Source organism: Rhodamnia argentea, chromosome 1 (genome assembly GCF_020921035.1).
Source record: "Rhodamnia argentea isolate NSW1041297 chromosome 1, ASM2092103v1, whole genome shotgun sequence".
NCBI classification, from domain to species: Eukaryota; Viridiplantae; Streptophyta; class Magnoliopsida; order Myrtales; family Myrtaceae; genus Rhodamnia; species Rhodamnia argentea.
This window is the reverse complement of record NC_063150.1, coordinates 28,732,682-28,752,932: the sequence shown is the minus strand read 5'-3', so window position 1 is coordinate 28,752,932 and position 20,251 is coordinate 28,732,682. Positions and strand designations below refer to the sequence as shown.

The following is a 20,251-nucleotide window of genomic DNA, read 5'->3' as shown; positions in this document are numbered from 1 at the left end:
AATCATCAAACTTAATTAGTGGTCGACAAAATTTTATCGGTAGCATGAGCTACCAATAATCCCCGATAAACACAAAGCACTTGCATTTGTAGTTTTATGCGAGTAAGTTTCTATCAAACACTTCATCCACTAGCGCACCTTATCACTCCATGAACCGCCAAGATGTTGCAATAGCCTGTCCCTCCGTACTTACCGGGTTTGAGTGGTCACATTCTCTCCTCCTTCGAGCATAGCGCCCGCTGTGGCCCCACACGTGATCGAGAGTCGGCTCTAATACCACATGTAAGGACATTAGGGGGCTACAACCGTGTAATATTGTCCACTTTAGGCCGGAACCCTCACGGCTTTAAAATGCGTTACACAAAGTAAAGAATCCCAAGCATTACCAACTAGCCTAGGACTCCTCCCAGACAATGTGGGACAGAAGACATGCGCTTAGCCTTGCCCGCATACTACCAAGGCGTTGCACTAGCTCATCCCTCCGTACTTATTGGGTCTGCGTTGTCACAAAAGATATGGGTTCATCGAGGCCCGGTTCATGTTCCGGGCATCAAGAGTCTAGATCATGATCGTTTGAGTCCCATTGTTGAAGACAGAGAGACGAGCGTTGTCGAACACCGCGAGAGTCGAGTAAACCCTAGATTTGATGCATGTCTTGCCTCCGGCCCCAAAGCTCTCCATCACGAAATGATCGATCCGGACATTCATATCATCATTACAATTTCCTATACAATTGAATGGATGCGCATTCACTAAATTCCGTTCAATTTTGGCAATTTTGAAATCGACCCACCCTCCACAAGAAATAAGTAAAGTATATATGATGAATCATATTACTTACCAGATTCCCGAGAGAAATCTTTTCACCACTCAAATCCATGTCCACGAACCCAGCAAAATATTTTTTTATGGATTTCTAAATTACGAGACGAGCTGTAATTTAACCCCTTCAAAAAAAGGAAATAAAGACATAATCAGAAAGTTGGTCCATGAGGAAGCTTATTATAAACAAGAAAAATTGAATAAAATGAAATCAATTATCACGAGACCTCCTTATATCGAGCACAAGGCCTTTGTGCTTGTTTTAATCATCAGCTTTGAAGATCCTAAAGAAGACAGGTCCAAGTGCTTATAGACCAACATCAAGAGCTCGAAAGGCCTAATGGTGCGCAGAACTTCTGAGCCGTTCTTTCCGCAGAGGTCTTGCGCGTTCACCCAGCTCAAATTGAATTACTCAGCCCCGTCCATGCTCGAGAACGAGAACACCACGTCCAAATCAGCCTATGAACATTCACAATGACAATATAGACTTGTAGAAGCTTTCTTTCTTGAAGCATGTGTTAATAATGTAGAAATCTTCAAAATCCTAATTTGCCCTTAACTCATGGGTGGCTTGACTGCCTTTTAATTACATGTATGCATGTTCATCGAAGGGTAGATTAGAATGGTCATTAGAACTTAATTAGTGATTAACAATGTTAACTTGGGGTTAATAATTGTTAACTTTAATCAATAAATAGCTAATTTTCTTATAAGGCGGTTGGGTTAATCAAAATCCATGGGAAAATCAACTTCCCAAACCAAATTCCTTGATTGGTTCGTATGACCTTTATTGCCTGTTTTATTTTGAACGGATGTATGAGTGTGTAATGGATGGTGGTCAATAATATCCATGAATGATGGCCGAAGGCGGTAGTGCTCATCACCAATGCAAGGTACTCGAACTTCAGCTCATTCCTAATCCACGCCACCGCACCTTGTTCTGATTAAATGTTAATCACTTGGAATTTAATAGCTTTCATTAGCTCCCGAGAGTCCCTTTCACACGTTATCGGCTACAATAATGGAAGCCGCATCCATTAGAAGTCATAATATAGCCTAGTCATTTACCTTGCAATAGCCATGTAACTAGAGAAATTAGAATTGAAAAACTTTTAGTCAATAGTCACAAGTTGAACAAGCAATAGTAATACCATATCATGCGGTCAATCTCTTCACAACTCGCCCACTTTCTGTACCCTAAAAGAGTATATCGAAATTGAACTATTCGGAGCAACAATCGATTCGGGAATCCCGCGAAAAGTTGAGATGTCCTTCTCTTTGGTCTTGAAGTGCTTTTGGAATGTAGCCATGGTCGGGCACCAAAATTTTTTCTATAGGATCATCTAAACCTTAGTACTATTGAATGCTAATGGAAGCTAATTGTAAGTTGTACATGTACTGCTGACAAGTGGCCAAAAGAAATTTCCTCTCACAATTTTGAAACGCGGGTGAACTGGAATTGAGTACTAGGAGTAGTGTTAAGCTCTCATTATTTACATCGACATAAACAAAGACCCCTCATTTCCCTAATGTTGCTAGAGCCCGAGACAGACTCAAGTTTTTGCTCTACTCAAGTATTGGGTTCATCATGGCACCGTTCATGCTCCGGGCATCAAGTGTCTCGACCATGATCGTCCGAGTCCCATTGTTGAAGGCGAAGAGACGGGCGTCATCGAACAATGCGAGAGTTGGGTACACCCTAGATGTAATACATATCTTGCCCCCAGCCTCGAAGCTCTCCACCACGGAATGATCGATCCGGACATTCACATCAAACATTACAATTTTGTATACAATTGAATGGACGTGCATTTGCTAAATTCCGTCTTATTGTGGCAATTTTGTAATCGACCCTCCAACTGAAACAAGAATTGGGTTAAGGATTGATGATGGATCGCGCATCGCTTACCAAGCTCCCGAGAGAAATCTTCCAACCACTCAAATCTACGTCCACAAAGCTGGCAAAGGATGGTTTATAGATACCTGATTCTCGAGACAAGCTACATTTAAACCCAAAAAAAAGGAATTAAAGATGTAATCACAAAATTAGTCTATCAAGAAGCTTATTATGAACCAGAAAAATCGAATAAGATGAAGTTGATTATGACAAACCTCCTTGCATCAGAGCACAAGAGGACTTTGTGCTTGTTATGATCTTCTGCTCCGAAGATCCTAAAAAAGACGGGTGAACTCTTGCAGGTCCTCGGAGGCTAGAGTCAAGAGCCCGAAAGGCCCGACTATGCCCGGAACTCCCGACCCCTCCTAGCCGCAGAGGTCTTGCGCATTCATCTAACTTGAATTGAATTGCTTAGCCCCGTCTAGGCTTGAGAACGAGAACACAACATCTACATCAGCCTGTGAACATTCAAAATGACAATATAAAATTGTGGGAGCTTTCTTCAATCAAAATTTGGCGCACCGGACTAAAGATCGCAGAGAAAATATACGAACCTGAGTAGCTATGATTCCCTTAATCTGGACATGTTCATCATTATTAAGCTTGACACTACTCATGTGAATTTTTCGTCCCCGCAGTGTAACGCCCCGCTTCCCTTACGAGCACGTACATCCATAACACGCCGTAAGTACTATCCCAGGATGCTCTTCATGTACGGCGAATGAAATGAAACTTGCAAGCGAAAAATGAAAGAAAATAAACTCAACTCCAGTCCATCGTCTCAATACATCCACTTAATGAGATGCGCGGAAACTAAAAGACTTTATCCATAAAAAAATACAAATAAATAAATAAATACAGGTCCGTACAAACGATACAAAAAAAAAACTAACAATATACACAACCGAGGTCAAAGAGACAAGACGGCAAACCAAAAATGAAGCCACCAAGCCCTAACCTAACACCGTCTCCAACAAAAAGTAGCATCAAAGTCAACCAACAACGGAGACTCTAGAAAGTACTAATGTCCTCAACTTGATTCGCGTCCTCGTCGGGATCATACTCAGAGAAAGACTCCAACCGCACTTCGATTGAATCCTCGTCCATCTCGTCATCCTCTAAATCCGAAATCCCTATTACTTCTATATTCTCCTCTCCCACTGGTTCTTTTTCGGGTATATTCCTTGAACCTACGGTGGACGCTTCAACTTCTATCTCATCCCTGGTAGTGTGGCACCAAGAAGGTATAACCCCTTCTGGCACTTCTTGGGGCCTTAACTATTCAAATACGACATCATTTACTCTACGGAACCATGTCTTGAACCTATGAGGCTTATAAGATGCTTCGAGCTCATCTACCTAAACCACGGTCGTCCTTTTAAGATATACTATATCTCCTCCTTCAGGAAACTCCTCAATATACCTAGTCATTTTTTGGGGTTCACCCAATCGGACAGGCAACATCTTCAATTTCTAGGGTCCGAAAAAGAAAGGTCCCACGACGGGGTGAGATTTACATCTCGCTAAGGCAAGTCTTATCCCTAGGTTAGACCGACAGTTCATTCAGATAAAAACAACATAAGCTCAATGTGCACAGTAACGTGATGCATACAACAACCATACAAAGTACATGTATAACGATAAGTATCAATTACTCAATCATGGCAATATATCTCATCCCTTTACTTAAGACAGGTGCACATAACGAAACCAAGCCACGCCTTTCTTTCTTTCCACCTTCATTCGATTCAAGCCCGCGTGTGAAACGCCTCGGGCTTGGTCCGCGTACTTACGCACGCGACCATCTCATCGATAAAACCCATGTAAAATGCCTCGGGTTTTCAAAATCATCTCATGCTTATGTCGATACATCATAATTTCCGTCCCGCGTCACTTACGCATCGGGACGTTGGTCATTTCCACCCCGCGTCTTTACGCATCGTGGTACCACAATTTCTCAAGCATGCCAGCAATTCACCATAATCATGACTTCAAGTTCAAATATAGCTCACACATAGAGTTAACAATAAAAGGCATGCGAGAACATAAATTTTCAACAAACAAAAGGCAATCAATACATATCAAGGCTATTCAATGAGTCTTTAAGCAATTGGCACAACACGAGATCATATATCAAACAACATCACCGTAACTCACCAAAATTTGCATAATCCTCATCGTATTCACCCAATTGAGCCCAATCGTTCTAGCCAAGACATAAGAACTTTCTTACCTTAAGCTTAATCAGCAAAACACTTCTTTCCTAGCCCTTAAACATCTCGGCTCCCACAATTTCAAAATAGGGCAGCAAGCAGCCTAGAGAAAATCAATCAATTCATCAATATTCCTCCGCCTAAATACCAAATCATCGATCATACACTTCCTCAACATATCACTCCACACCCTAACATGCCTCAAGGATCAAATTAAATCTCAATTCAATCACAAACAGCCCCCTCTAACTCGGTAAGAACAGAACCGAAATAGGGTACCCCCTGTTCTGTTTCAATCCAGCTCAAACAGTCAACAACTCAACCTAATCCTTCAATTTATCCATCAATATCCTTGCTAACACCAAGGTCTATGTATTAAGGGGCCTCACCGAAAATTTTGCTCAAGGCGACACCGATTAGTCTTCGTTTGGCGTTAATTCCTTCTAATCCGCCATTGGACAGTTTATGCTCCTTTGAACACAACAGTGGTTCAAGGTCAAGATATCATTCATTTTTGCCTAAAAATTTACAGCAACATCATATACATGTCTACTAAACGTCACCAAAATTTGAGCTCAAAATTCGTCCATTTGGTGGTCCAATAACATACCAACAGCAGCCTACCTCCGGTTGAGTCGGTTTCCGGCGACTCGCGGGAGATTGGCCGCCCTGAATTTCACAGTGGCTCAAACGGTGCACTTTCACCTGGAAAAGTTCGACAACAGGATGATCTTCGCAGTGGTAGGTGGCTCACCGGTTGGTTGTCGACGGTTGAAAAGTTGGACGGCCTGGAAGTTGGCGATCGAACCTGGTTGGGGCGGATTGTTTCTGTGCGTGAGGGAGTGAAGGAAGGAGAAAATGGAGGTGATGGTGGTGTTGTTCTATTCTTGAACGTAAGTATCCAAAAGAAAGAAAGAGAAGATGACTCATTCTCATCCCAAATTCTCTTAGGTGTCAAGTTCATTAATTGAGCACCATGAATTAATGACATTTAGCATTGTACACATAATATCACACTTTCCTTCCAATTTTGCCCCTCCAATTTCAGCTGATATAAAGGGAATAATCAAATGACAATAATGCCCTTGTCCGATTAATAAAAATAGGGTTGAAGCTCCCGGGGCAAAATCCATTTCTAAGATCCCATTTCGTGATCGATTTCTTGTCGTCCGTAATTTCAATTTATCCCGAACTAACGGGCGGCTTTTGCGAACATTACGCGTATTGACTCTATGATTCTCATCACACTTAGGAAAATTCAAATCACAGCTATCTTGGTTGTCATGAAATCGCAATGGTCTATTACTAGCCCCGACGGCCGCGATCGTCATAAATTGATTTAAGGAAATTCGCAAATCATATGTTGGTTATGCGGCATCACCTGCGTCCCAATTGTATAAAACTAGCAATGAATCCCTTAATCGTTCTCAAATTAGCCTCGGCTCTAAATATTCCCTCAACGACCCTTATGGTCAAAATGCGGTTTTCGAATTGAATTTCCTAGGTCCACGTATCTCGTCACGCGTTAGCCTTTCTCCTTCGGTTTGTTAACCGGCGATTGATCGGATCCGAGCGAGATATAACTGAAATACTTCAACGGATATCTTACAATCAAAAATCTCGAAATGACAGGAAAATCAGATCGTCACACGCAGAGTTTGTAGCTCTTCAACGGGCCATTGCAATAGTTATTTACCATTGCTATCAAACCATATTTCCTTAGAATGGCTCGCATCAAAGCAATAGAAAATGAATAACTAAAATTCATTTTTGTGTTGTTCACACTAAATAGTTCTTGAGAAATGATAATCAAGAAAAATAATTAATAGCCTCAAAAAGAAGATAATAGTAAATCTACTTGATCACCTAAATCCCAACCCATTCCTTAGAGACAACATCGGACTCATTGGCCCAACCCCACAAGATCCTTTGGTTCTTAGCCGGGCCGAAGAACGTCTTGGAAACATAGAAGTTTACGTAGTCATACCCGAGCCCGCTCCACCCATCGGCCGAGGTGTTATCGGGTGCGTATCTGTCCTTACCAGTGTGATATGTACCGATCGTGCAATACTCGTGCCGTCTCGGGTTGAGGCTGACCTTCAACACATGCTTCACCCCCTTACCAAATACCGACGTGTCTAGCCCGTTAGTGCTGTTCTTCAAAACTGGGAAGAAGTCGGGGCACTCCCACATGCCAATGTTGGACCGAGTGCAGCGGGTGCTTTGCCTTGATCCAATGGATGAAATCCCTGCTCCCGCATAAGAAATTCACATTTTCATGTTATAACCATGTCGCTATCAAATGATAAAAACTAACCTAGTCATAACACACCCTCTATAATGGCACAATTGAATAAATAAATTGCTTAAACTATTTCAAATACAAGTTCTGACCTAACATATGAAAAATAAAAACATGTAACATCTAGAAATATGATATATGAATGATCACTCTATCAAATAAGTTGACAGCTTTCGATCGCATACAAATTACTCCCCTCGACACCTCCAATGGCAATAGATAACAGTTTGTTGATAGACAAAACAATATTCAAGGCACATCACAAACATTGAATATTTTGAAAACTATCTTTTTAGCACTTCATATGAAAAAGAAATGACAAACTGAATGCACTTTTTAGTAAAATTCATTTCATCAACGATCATCGACCCAAGCAAGATCTTGAGTAAATATCAGCAGTACATGACGGATCCCGTGCTTGAAAAAATTGTTATCAAAGAACTTTCAACCAACTTGATGAAGTGTACTCGTATAAATAGGCCATCTCCCGATTCTTCCTAATGCTTTCAACGAGGATCTTCCAGTGCACGCCCTTGAACCACACGGTGGTCGGGTCACGAAACTCGCCGGCATTGATGCTAGGCCCGGGGACAATGAGAGGGTTATCATTGAGCGTGGTCCACTCCCGGATGTTCGGATCCGAGGCATTAGCGGGGACGGCGTAGTTCTGGACCTGGCATTTATGGGTGTCGAGGCCGGCGTAGAGGATGACAAGGCTGTTGCTCGGAAGGACAGTGGCCTACTCGGACCAACACCCGTTAATGTCGAACAGCTTGGTGGAGTAGATGGCTAGAGGGAGGGCTTACCGGTTAACGAGGTCCTTGGACACCAAGTGAGCCCAAACTATGTTACCCCACTTAGCCCCTTTGGGGTTGTACTGGTAGAATAGATGGTAGAGTCCATTGAAGTGCATGGGTCTTGCACGGTGAATAAAACATAATCAATCTTAGCAACTAACATAACCAAACTACGTATATTACCCCAACGCTTACGGATCTGTGTTTGTCAAATTCAATACGAATCCGAGCTCCCCCCCCAAATGGTGGAATAGTGAACAAAATGTAATCAATCTTAGCAACTAACATCAACAAACTACTAGTAATAATGCCTCAAGGTTCATAGATCTATGTTTGACAAACACAGATCTGTAAATATCAATTTACCTTGTCAACTCTTTTAACTCAACCGATACCGATAGCCATCTAACATCATCAACCACACAAGCTTTGATCAAGTTGTATAGTGAATTCAACTTAAAATTGCTTCCTTTGTGGGATCATTTCATAGTGCGGCTGACATGTCAAAAGACATTATCGTTCATGTCTACCACATTGGTTATTTGCTTGACTCAGAAGTTCTGGTAAATGGCGGATGGCATTTCTAGCTCTACACACAGTAAGAAGTATTCTTAGGGCTAATATATGATTTGCCTTGGATTTTTAAAAAAGGCACAACCTAACCAATAGGAGAAGCAAATGAACATGGATTCCAAAAACATAACTTACTATTCGAATCCGCAACATCATCGCATTCGAGGTGAAGATTCGAAGTAGAGCAAACAAACAGAAATATAAGTTAGGTTCGGTCGAAGAAGAGGCGGGTAACATCTCTACAAATCGAAAATCATGGGAAATCATACCGTTCATCCAATTCCGAGGAGGCAGGAAGTGATAGCCTATCCTATGGGTGGGTTACATTGGGACAGCACCGCAGCGCTCCTTGACCGCGCCCTTTGTGATGCCGGAACCAAAAGCCGCCATGGCGAGGAGGAGGGAGAAGGTGAGGAGGGCAGAGAGCTTCGGAAGAAAGTGTTAGGATGCAAGTGTGAGTTGTGCTAGAGAAGTCTCACATTGAATAATTAATATGGTATTAAGCAATTAATATATCATAGTTAGCCCATAATTCATTAGCTCAAACTTTTTGAGTGAAGGTGGGTCCAACTAGATATGTTAACGGGCTCAGACTTGGGCTCTCTCTTGGCGATCTCCCTGGTAAAGGTATCGGATTTCTGCTGCGTGCTCTCATAAAATGGTATCAGAGCCGATGGTTGATTGGTGGGCCTCCAATATGTATCGATATTTGGTAAATATCTCAAGAAAAGAATCCGGTGGCCAACTCGATTTCCAAGTCGGTAAGCATTGTGGTATAGCAATACGGGGCCCGATGGGCATTGATGGAGATTTACGTTAAGATAAGTTGGTGCGGAAGGATGCTTGGATTAAGGGGGAGCAAACCTAACACTAGAGCTCACACATGAGGGGAGATTGTTAGAATGCATGTGTAAGTTGTGTTAGAGAAGTCCCACATTGGATAATTGATGTGGTGTTGAGTAGTTAATATATCATAGTTGGCCCATAACTCATTGCTTAAGCTTTTTGAGTGAATGTGGGTCTAACCGGATATGTTAACGGGTTCGGACTTGGGTTCCCCCTTGGCAATCTCCTCGGTGAAGGTATTAGACTTTTGTCACACGCTCTCATGAGAAAGCGGGTGGCCTCCATGACCAAGGATTGGGTTTTTTTGGGGGGGTGGGACGTGGTTTTTCTCTGAAAAGTTCTCACACAGTGGAGTGGATGTAAATGATCGTCTGCAGAGCGCGTCTTCTTGCTTTTTTATAGTCCAGAGTCTCTGTCTTGTTCCATTTTTTTGCCCCGCTTGAGTCTTCATTGTCTTTATCTTCTTCCTCGGTTTCTTTCCATTTCGGGCAAATTGTTTGCTAAAATAAGTAAGAGCTACTATGCATCCGCCCACGTAGGAACGTCCATAAGAGAGGCCTCCTCTTCTCTTTAATAACCTGATCCCGATGGGTGGTCCCTCCAAGACCTGCCCAAAACACTTCACCGGTTGGTGAGCTGCGGTGAAGTGAACCATTTCTTTTTCTTCTACCTTTTGCTTGTTATTTTTCCTGATAAATAAATAAAATTCTTTTCGATTCGAAATTTATTCTATTTATGTGAATACATTGAGATTTTTTTTTCTCTTTTTTTTTTTTTTTGTGGCGGGAAAGGGGACGAAGAGAGAAGGAAATTTTTATAATTTCGCTAGCATTGTTATGTGAATTTTTGCACCCATTGTCGAAACGTTTAGTCCATGTTATAACCATTACTTAGTTAAGCGAGCATGTTATCGTTAGTTGTCTTACGTCATGGCACAAGTGAACCAGCACATTTACCTTGAAAGATCAAACGAATGTGATTATAGGTCTAAGTGGAGTCAGAAAGTCTAGCCTTATCAATGCTTTGAGAAGCAGCAATCATCCTTATGACAATACCCCAATGCTTACGGATCTACGTTTGTCAAACTCGATATTAATTTTACTTTCTCAACTCTTTCAAACCAAGTTATAGAAGCTTTGATCAAGTGGTATAGTGAGTTCAACTTAAGTTGCTTCCTCAACATTATGTGCTGTTCAAATATTTAAAAAAATATGAATGCAAGACAGTTTGTGCATTTACTTGCTGAAAAAAAAAAGAGAGCATCGAAAGCACTTTCATAAATATTTTTGTGTCAGAAGACATTCTCGTTCTTGTCTACCATATTGCTTGACTCAAAAGTTATGGCAAATGGCATATGGCCATTTCTAACTCTACAAACAATAAGAAGTATTCTTCAAGTGTATCCCTTATTCAAAGCAAATGAACAAGGATTCATGGTCAGCAAAGTTCAAGTTGATATTTTCTCGATTTGATCCAAATAACCGACGGGGTTTTGCTTCTAGCCTGTTTCCTAGTTTTGTTCACGACCAAACCAATAGGAGAGGCAAATGAATATGGACTCTAGAAACATAACTTGCCATTCGGATCTGCCGGATCATTACATTGGAGGTAGACATTTGAAGCACATAGCGGGAGAGGAGAACATACAAACAAAAAGTAGGTTGCTTTAGTTGACATGGATGATAGCATCATGCAAATAAATCGGGAAATGGGATTCTCAAGAACGACTCCTTTTACACAAGAACAGGCATACAACATTACGAAAATTATTTCCCGGAAGATGAATAAGCAATTTTCTTTATAGAAACAAAAATGACTTTCAACGCAGGAAGAAAATCCATGAATCAGATCTCCACAATGTAGTTCCATACATATACAGTCTCAATGGACATTCTAATGTTAGAGTTGGTGAATACTTTGAGAACCTTTGTTTCTCGCACCGGGCACGCCCATGTAAGCTTAGGGAAACTAAAGTATGATCCGACGACATGTGACCCCTCGCAAGAAATGCAGGGGTTCGGGGGGTAATGCCCCGGACACGGGTGTTTCGCTGCCACATCAACCGCCTTTCCGAACAAGTCAGAAAGGCGGTTGAGGGCTAGCTATCACCTGCCAATAAAAGTAGAAGAACAAGTCAATATGAAATGATCTCGTTCACAAGTGATTAAGTAATTCTTTATCTAAGTAGAATGAATATTCCAAAGAAATATGGGGATTTCAATGATGGATGTAGGCTTCCAAGGAACTTTTTTCTTGTTTGACCGAACCACGAAAATTTTTTGTTCATCTTCTCTTTTCTTTATCTCTTTCATCTTCACATTAAATGTTATCAAAGTTAGTGCTATCCCATTAGTCAAATTTCATGTGTTTGCACGTGAATTGCACATGGCTTGCATGTGAGAGGGGTGTTGAAGTATTTTCTTGCATTGCTCAACATGGCTTGCACGTGGGAGGAGTGTTGAAGTATTGTTCCCCATCGCTCGACATGGCTTGCACGTGAATTGCACATAAGAGAGGTGTTGAAGTATTGTCCCACATCGCTCGACATTGCTTGCACATGAATTGCACGTAAGGTGAGGTATTGAATTATTATCCCACATCGATCGAAAATGATTTTTAAATGTTCTTTATATTCATGTGGTCTCTCTCCACTCATCAAATGGAGCTTTTTGGTTGTACTTTCAAACATGGTTAATAATGTATATGAGCTATTTGAGTTAATTCATTCAGTTTTAAGTACTTTGCTCGTTGGCCGGTCCGTTCACACTTACTTTATCAGGGAGTAAATTAGCTCCTCACACATACAAATTCATTTTTTTTTAGATATTCTAGTCTTAAAAAGAACTACATGATCAAAAAATGGAGTCTATCGTTGCTTGTTCTTATGTGCTGAATTTTCAAGGAAGATAAATCAGGACTTGTATATCTACAATAATGACAGGGACATGATATTTTTGATTACTTCTAGTTCTAGCCACAATGTCAATGGCATCATTTATCGATGCGCTGATCAGGACAAAATCTGACGACGGATTGATCATGTGTTGATGCATCACCAAATCCTAAAACAAGGTGTAGTTCATCATATTGGTCAAAAGGGTGTTCTGCCGATTATAGAAATTGCTTGCTCATATGGATTAGGAGTGTTATCGATGGCATGAAGACTTCCTCCAAAGAAATATCTGCAAAGCGCGTGGATTGATGCTTATGTCCATAGTTTTAGTCCATTGAGCTTTCTATTCATAAGTTGGAGGTAAGCTAAAGATTTAGAGCTATTCACAGAGCTTCTGCTCTCGATTGAAGGGTCATCGACAGATGCAAAGAAAGTGGCCTTCTTGGCACTTGCCCACTTTGTCTTTTTCGATTCTTTTCCTCTTCAGTTCTCAACACCCGAGAACAGGGGATTTCGACTGCCGAATAGCATCCAACGACCATCGGCGCAGCTTCCCGAACAAAAGAAAGTTGCCATATATGGATTTTGATTTTTGAGTCTAGTATTTTTCACTTAAATGCATAGATTGGGAAAGATGATTTGATATTCGGAGCTGTCGTGAGGCTATTCGGCCTTTCCCTTTACTTTTGCTGGTGATGTTTTTTTAATCCTTCGATTGCCTCATTTGGTTTATTTGCGTCATTGTCCTTTGTTTCCTTGAGAGAAGCTACTTTTGCCGATGGTGCATCATGACAACTGGTCAACTAGTTTGGTTAGTTTGTACTAAAAATGTTCTTATGCAATTATTGTTTGCTAAAGTTAAACTTTGTCGCCGTGATGCAGTGGTCTGGGTGAATGTGGAGTGATTGAATGATGCCTACTTAATAACTTTGTGATGCAAAGATGGACAAAATTACGGATTGTCTTCTTCACTTATGATGGAATTTCTTTAAGGAATCACCCTGCAGGAGGTTTTCTCATAAGGAAAATCGAATTAAGCAACATTTACGGTCACATGGTCTCTATTCTGTAATACAAATCTACCTCTTTTCTTTATATCCGTGAAGCATGTTCGTCAAATATATGGAAAATATGCTTTGCATGGTGATACACGACAATTTGACTTGACTTGACTGGCCCAACAATGAGATCATTTTTATTTTCTCAACTTGCATTTATTCTTCATGACTTTGTGGATGCTTGGGACCTGAAAGTCTCTTATTGTGCTCTGTCTTTTTCTTGTGGGACAGTAAGACAATTTAGTTAAATTTCATGTGTTTGCATGCGAATTGCATGTGTGAGAGGGGTGTTGAAATGTTGTCTCACATCGCTCGACATGGTTCACATGTGAATTGCACGTAAGAGGGGTGTTGAAGTATTGACCCCCACAATGGCCGACATTGCTTGCACGTGAATTGCATGTGAGATGGAACATTGAAGTATTGCCCCGCGTTGCTTGACAAGGTACGAGAATAGTGGTGACAATACTAACAACTATGATTACAATGGATTTGATATAAAATTTTCTCCCTTACCGATTGTTTATGATGATTTGGTGATTGATGAGAATCAGAGAGATGGGAGAGACATTCCTAATTAGGACATAGCTGCTTTAGTTCCTGATCCTGTCTAGGAAATAGCTCCAGTTCATTGATCAACCCGAGCATCTCAGCCCTCAACTCGACTTCAAGAGTTTGTCATGTTTCAAGCGTCTACGGCCTATCCCTTAAAGGCTTACATTTGTTATAAACACACTCCTCCATAGTATTGTACCTTTCTATCAACTATAGATGCAAATGTTGAGCCTACAAACTTTCTTGACGTGTAACAATCAGCTGGTTGATAGAAAGGTCATGGATGAGGAACTCCAAGCTCTTGACAAAAGTGATGGTTCAATTGAAAGGCATAAAGCTAGATTGATGGTCAAGGGATATGCCCAAACATATAGAGTATACAAAAAAACCTTTGCTTTTGTAGTAAAGATGAGTACTGTAGAGTTTAATGTCAATTGTTTTCAATTGTGGTTGGTCTCTATTCCAAATATGCATTCTTTCATGGAGAGCTTGAAGAAGAAGTTTACATGGACCTCCGTCCAAGTTGCCCCTTGGAAAATCAAGGATTTGTTTGCAAACTCAAGAAGGCAATCTATGGTCTCAAGCAATCGCCTCGACCATGGTATGGAAAGTTGAGTACAACCTTCGTGCCATTTGGATTTGAAATGGATAAATCTGACCATTCTCTATTTGTTAAGAAAATTCTAAATGAATTGTGGTACTATTTTGACATTATCATCATAGGTGATAATCCATAGGAAATCGAAACCCTTAAAAAAATATTTGCATGGGAAGTTCGACATTTAGGATTTAGATCGGCTACGATGCTTCCATGAAATTGAAATTGTCAGTTCCAATAAAAGCTTATTTCTCTTTCAAAGGAATTATGCATTGGATCTATTAAAGGAAACATGAAAATAGGGAGCCAAACTTTCAAAGCTTATCCAGGATTATGGCTAGTTTCAAAGATTAGTCGGTTGGCTAATTTATCTTACTACCCCTCAACTGGACATTCCATATGCCATTAGCTTTGTGAGTCAATTTATGCATGCTCCTATCAAAGATCATATGGAGCTTGTTGATCACGAGAAGAAGATAAAAGTCCAGCGCAGAAAGTTTTGGAAGAAACCATGAAACGTCCATGGCGAAAGAACAGTCTCAAAGGGAAGAGCGTGAGAGAAAAGAGAAAGAGTGCGGTGAAGTTTTAGGAAAAAAAAATGACCAAAAAAAAGTTTTACAAAAAGTAATTAGTTTCTTTTCGATATATCTTGGTGCTAAGGTAGAGTTTTGTTTTTATTTTCGGGAGGCAATGCCGTGTGTGGCCCCTTAAATTATTTTTAATTTTGAACTTTTTTTTTAAAATCTAATTCTTAACTTTTTAAAATTCACTCAATATAGTTCTCCCGTTAAAATTCCTAACACTTCATCCTCCGCGTCAGAATATGGACTCATGCTCGCGCATAATAGAGAAAGACTCATCTGAGCATGAGGATGCTAAACAACAGTTGATACGGCAGAGGTTGATTATCGCAATCTCCGATGGGCGGTGGCGCCTCGGCTGGTCTCAAATAAGCACGAGGTGTCAAGCTCCGCACGTGTTATTCCTAAATCGCACGCTCAATCGGAATTCAAAGGTTTACCGTGGTGAATATAAGAAAATAGGCAGGGCTTAAAAGAGAAATTGAGCCAACGAGGTAAAAATCGCCAGACTTGAGGGAGGGACTCAAATGAAAACTAGACAGAAAGAAGCGGGGAAATCTGTAATTTTCCCGCGCGGTCGACAGGAATCATCGAGGGGCATAAAGAAAAAAGACAGCTCAGAAATACAACTCTAGACCTTAGACCAAATGGGCAAAACTTGCATCGTCCAACAGAGCGCCACGGAAAGAGACGGGTTGCAATTGCACCAAACTGCAAAAATTGGAAAATCTTCAACACCTTGTCATCTACAATCAAATTTGACAAGGAAGGATCTAAACCATCTTCTTTCCCACAATCACCTCCACATAACCTATGCAAACAGAAAAGATTGAAAAAAAAAATAGTTCTTTTTTTATCTACCCTAAACATTATATGTAGCACCAGCAAAATGTCACAGTTTTAACCCCAGAGAGATAGGGAGGGAGACAGATGTATCAAATCCTAATGGACTCAAGACCCATCACAAGGAACTGGGCCGGGGCCTCATCTCTTGGGAGGTCTCTCTTCATCTACGTCACTGTCCTCAGAATCCTCATCATCATCATCCTCCTCATCTCTATCTGCCCTCTTCCTCTTTGTTGGTGGATCCTCCACCTTCCCACCGCCGTCTTCATCCACCTCCTCCTCTTCCTCCACCCCATCTTCCTCATCCTCCGCCTCATCATCTTCCTCAATGTCTTCTTCCTGCTCCAACCCATTCTCGTGTTGCTCCAGGTAGTCGCTGTTGTCTTCGTCCTCGTCCACGTCCTCGGCGACGCGACTGAGGGGACGAACCACATACTGTGCTCCGCTATCCTCCTGCAGTTCCATTCGCAAGATTCTTAAAGATATCTTTTAGGACTCGTAGAGATGGCAGTTCAATAAGATCACAGGCCAAAGAAACAGAGGCTTTCACGAAGATCATGAAACAAGATAAAATTAATTGGATGAGATGACATAGAATCGAGAACTGAAGCCATTGGGGTTGGGGTTCTTTTGGGGATGGGGGGTCCCTTTACCCTTAATGCCTAAAGCAACGACCCTGCATTAGGTTCATAATAAACAATAAAAATACAAACTTTAACAGAAAAAAAAGGGACTGTGCATACTCTGGGTAGAAACGTAAATTCAGGCGCTTTCCATCTCCAAGCAACTATAGGTTCTATCGGAGCAACATGTGTACATGTAACATTTATGTTTGATGTCATGAACATGTAATAACAAGTTACACCTATCTTGAAGCAAAGGAGACAACATAGTTCAACGGTACCGCAACAGAAAACAAGACAAAAAGATGATACACCACCATATGATATGACCAATGTTAAATTCAACAATCAAACCCACAACATCTGCGTAAGAACTCATTTAGCAACGACAACAAACCACACATGTGACAACACATCCCAATTCACTCGTGTCAATAGTTAGCACTCATCACCAATAACATTTGGCACAAAGGAGAATAACGAATCCCGATTCTTTCATCAAACAAAAGGTACCCCCAAGAAAAGAGGGGAGTGAAAAACTGAAGACATGTATCTCGTCTACCACTCAACGACACAAACAAGAGACCAGACCGACGAATTTTACGAACACCCAGAAAGGAGCATATCAAGAAAACATCAAGCAACACGCACAAGGGGCATCAGAATTCAAGAGCCGATCCCCGATCGTCGTCTAGATCTGGAGAAAAACCCGAACCCAGTTGGTCAAATCAGAAGGAAAACCCAAGTCCGTATCTTGTTCACTATTTGAGGTAACAGAAAAACCCTTCTCTAGATCGGAAACGGACATGGCAGTTTCAATCTCTTCAATCACAGTTTTGTAGTTTCAGGAAGCACCGGATCTTGCGCAGTAAGTATCGCTAGATTTTAGCTTTCAGTTTCTCAAAAATCAGCACGAATCTTGAAAAGAGAAGGGATTTTGCCTGAGATTTTGATTCCTGTGGTTTCTTACCTCCTCTTCGGCTTCTTCATCGTCGCTCTCATCCTCGTCCTGGTCGTCGTCGTCGTCATCGTCGCTGCCGTTGCCGTCGCCTTCGCCTTCCTCGTCGACATCGTCGTTCTCGTCGTCGTCTACGGAATAAACCGGCGGAGGCCCACGAGACGACTGCAGAACCTCCTGCACATCGTCGTCCTCGTCATCGCCGTCGTCGTCCTCCTCCTCCTCGTTCTCGTCTTCATCGCCATTCTCTTCCTCCTGGCTCTGCACTCCATCTTCCTCCTCCTCCTCATCGTCATCATCTTCATCCTCGTCGTCTTCCTTCAACACGATAACTTCGTTATCCTCTCGGGTCTCAATCACCGGCTCGTCGGACCTCATGTCCACGATCTCCTGCACATCGTCGTCCTCGTCATCGTCCTCGTCATCATCATCGTCATCGTCCTCATCGTCCTCCTCTTCCTCGCCGTCGTCCTTGACACGTACGCCGTTGCGTCCGTCTATTCCGCCGTTCGCTTCCTCCTGACTTTGCACGCCGTCTTCTTCTTCTTCATCCTCGTCGTCGTCGGCCTCGACGGCGGGGACGCCGTCTTCCTTCCCAACCCTAACTTTCTCATCCTCTTCGAACTCGATCTCGTCCTCCTCGTCGGAATTCATCGTCGCAATCACAACCTCGTGCTCGCCAAAACGAGATTGCGATGATTTCTCGGCTTGATTCCAAACAAAAAACGAACAGAAAATTTCGAGAAAATGGAAAAAAAAATTCTGGGCGAGCAGCTTCTTCGATTGTTCTCGAGCGGGGTAGCTCTGCAACGCCGATCTGAGCCGTTGGATCCGCGTTGGTCCGGATCGGTGACGTGGCGATGGATCGGACGGTGTGGGTTGGGGGATTTGTTTTTCCTTCGGGCACTGAGGCGCGCTTTACTTTTTAGTAGACGCGTCTCTCGATTTGCCTCTTTGTGTCACGTGCTTGTCACGTGGCGATCCGGGGGCCTCTCTCGTCTTGGTGGGCACGTCTGGTCTAGCCTCTAGGGTTTACTCACGCCGTTGGATAGGGCGTGGTTCATCTGGACCGTTCATAGGCCCATGGGACGGTGATCCAGCCCAAGCATTCCTTTGGTTTTGGGGTTTTGGGCCGAATTAGTTGCCCTGAGGCAGTGCACCCCATGAATCTCAACCATTCATTTGGCGATCCGCATCATTCGACGACTGTGATCATCCGCGGTTCACGGCATCGGCGCGCCTAGCCCTTGGAGGAAACAGGCACCAATCGCAAGTTCGTCCTTCGATCAATTGGGTTTGCTCAATCCTACCATTACTTTAGTAGACATTGATAAATCTCGGGGGTTTCTGATTTTCCTAATCATGGGTCCCGGCGGCTCGTAAGCCTGACCGGTTAGATCTACTCTGGAACCGAAGATTTATGGTGTGTTTATTTCAGCTTTGGGGGAAAGTATTTGAGAAGATGCAAATATCTTTGGATTAAATTGGTTTTTCAAAATGCAATTGTGTTTGGTAAAAAGTCATTTGCAAAAGAACTTTGCATTCAATATTGTTTGGCAAAATTCTTCTTGCAAAGGATTTTGGTTGCGTTTTTCGATGATGTTCTATTAGGAAAATCTCAACTCTTTGCCGGCAACAAGGGGCTTAGGCCGTCAATGAGGCAGATCTGGCGCCAATGACCATCATTTGAGGTGGCACTATCTCAAGTGGCCCCGGGCGACACCCAACGAGGGCCCTGGGGTCATGCAACCCCGCCGAGGCCTGTGTGATCTAGATTGCCCTCCCTAAGGTTACGCGACCTCAGGCGGTCCTCACCTGGGTCGCGTGACCCACGAGAGCTGCCTGTGGTCTCACGACCCTAACAAAGCTACCTGAGGTCACTCGACCACATGTGATGATCGCTTGGTACACGTGATCTCGCTGGCCACCCTTGCACAAAGAAGATAAACAGTAACAATGATGGCAAAATCAAAAACTAAAAGAAGTGTTTGAGAGCAGTTTTGGAAGGGAAAAAAAAAAAATTTAACCCTTAGGATAGCCTTCCGCATATGCTAAAGTGCCCAAGACAGGTCGGGGCCTTCCTTTGACTTTCACCTTAGGGTCCCAAAAAAAAGTTACCACATATTTTCTCCATGGGGCCGAGGCCAGCATTTCACCGAAATGGTCCCCAAAAAAAATGACACATATTTCTTCACAGGGATTTGGAGGCTCAAAGCTAATTTCTAAAGTCTTAACCAAACGCACCCTTAGTTCCAAAGCCCGGCTTGGCCGTATGAGACTTCTCTGGTGGTAATTTTTCATCGGCATGGCCGACACCAAGCCGGGCCCAACTCGAGGGCTCTCGCGGCCCTTCGGATGAGCTCTCCTCCTTCACATTCACAGCATCGGATCGATTTGACCTTCTCGTGTCTCTCCCTACAAGGAAAGTGGTGCCCTCAAAGTCACATGCAATCATCAACAATTCAAACATTTCTTTGAGTTTTTGTGCACTCAAAAGTTGAGTTGCGTGGGCAATTGAGTCTCCATCAACGTACATGCAGCCTCGTGCCAGCACGCATGACGCGAAGGCTCCAGAGACAGAGCGAGGACGAAAACGACGTGGGATTTGGCTCCGAGGGCTGGGGGGGGGGGCGGGGATCTCGAGGAGAAACTTCCCGACGAAGGGGGGCAAAGGTGGAATTGGAAAAGA

General features: G+C 42.5%; 1 protein-coding gene, 1 long non-coding RNA gene and 1 pseudogene across 3 annotated transcripts; 1 reads left to right on the top strand and 2 right to left on the bottom strand.

Moving 5' to 3' along the window:
• Nucleotides 1-2,287: 2,287 nt before the first annotated feature.
• On the bottom strand, nucleotides 2,288-10,105 carry LOC115747742 (annotated as a pseudogene).
• A 5,713-nt stretch (nucleotides 10,106-15,818) lies between these two features.
• Nucleotides 15,819-18,449, bottom strand: LOC115747793 (acidic leucine-rich nuclear phosphoprotein 32-related protein 1-like). 2 transcript variants are annotated; one of them, XM_030684085.2, is made up of 3 exons: nucleotides 17,959-18,449; nucleotides 17,575-17,784; nucleotides 15,819-16,434 (listed from the first exon to the last, which is right to left on the bottom strand). In XM_030684085.2, exons 1-3 carry the CDS (start codon nucleotides 18,214-18,216, stop codon nucleotides 16,120-16,122), a joined length of 783 nt encoding a protein of 260 aa, XP_030539945.1. In that variant the 5' UTR covers nucleotides 18,217-18,449; the 3' UTR covers nucleotides 15,819-16,119. The 2 variants fall into 2 exon arrangements, with proteins under 2 accessions (XP_030539945.1, XP_030539944.1); XM_030684084.2 differs by having other exon boundaries at nucleotides 17,575-18,447.
• Nucleotides 17,073-17,573, top strand: LOC115747795. The gene is made up of 2 exons (XR_004016155.2): nucleotides 17,073-17,374; nucleotides 17,453-17,573. It is a non-coding gene; the product is annotated as an uncharacterized LOC115747795 (long non-coding RNA).
• Nucleotides 18,450-20,251: the final 1,802 nt, after the last annotated feature.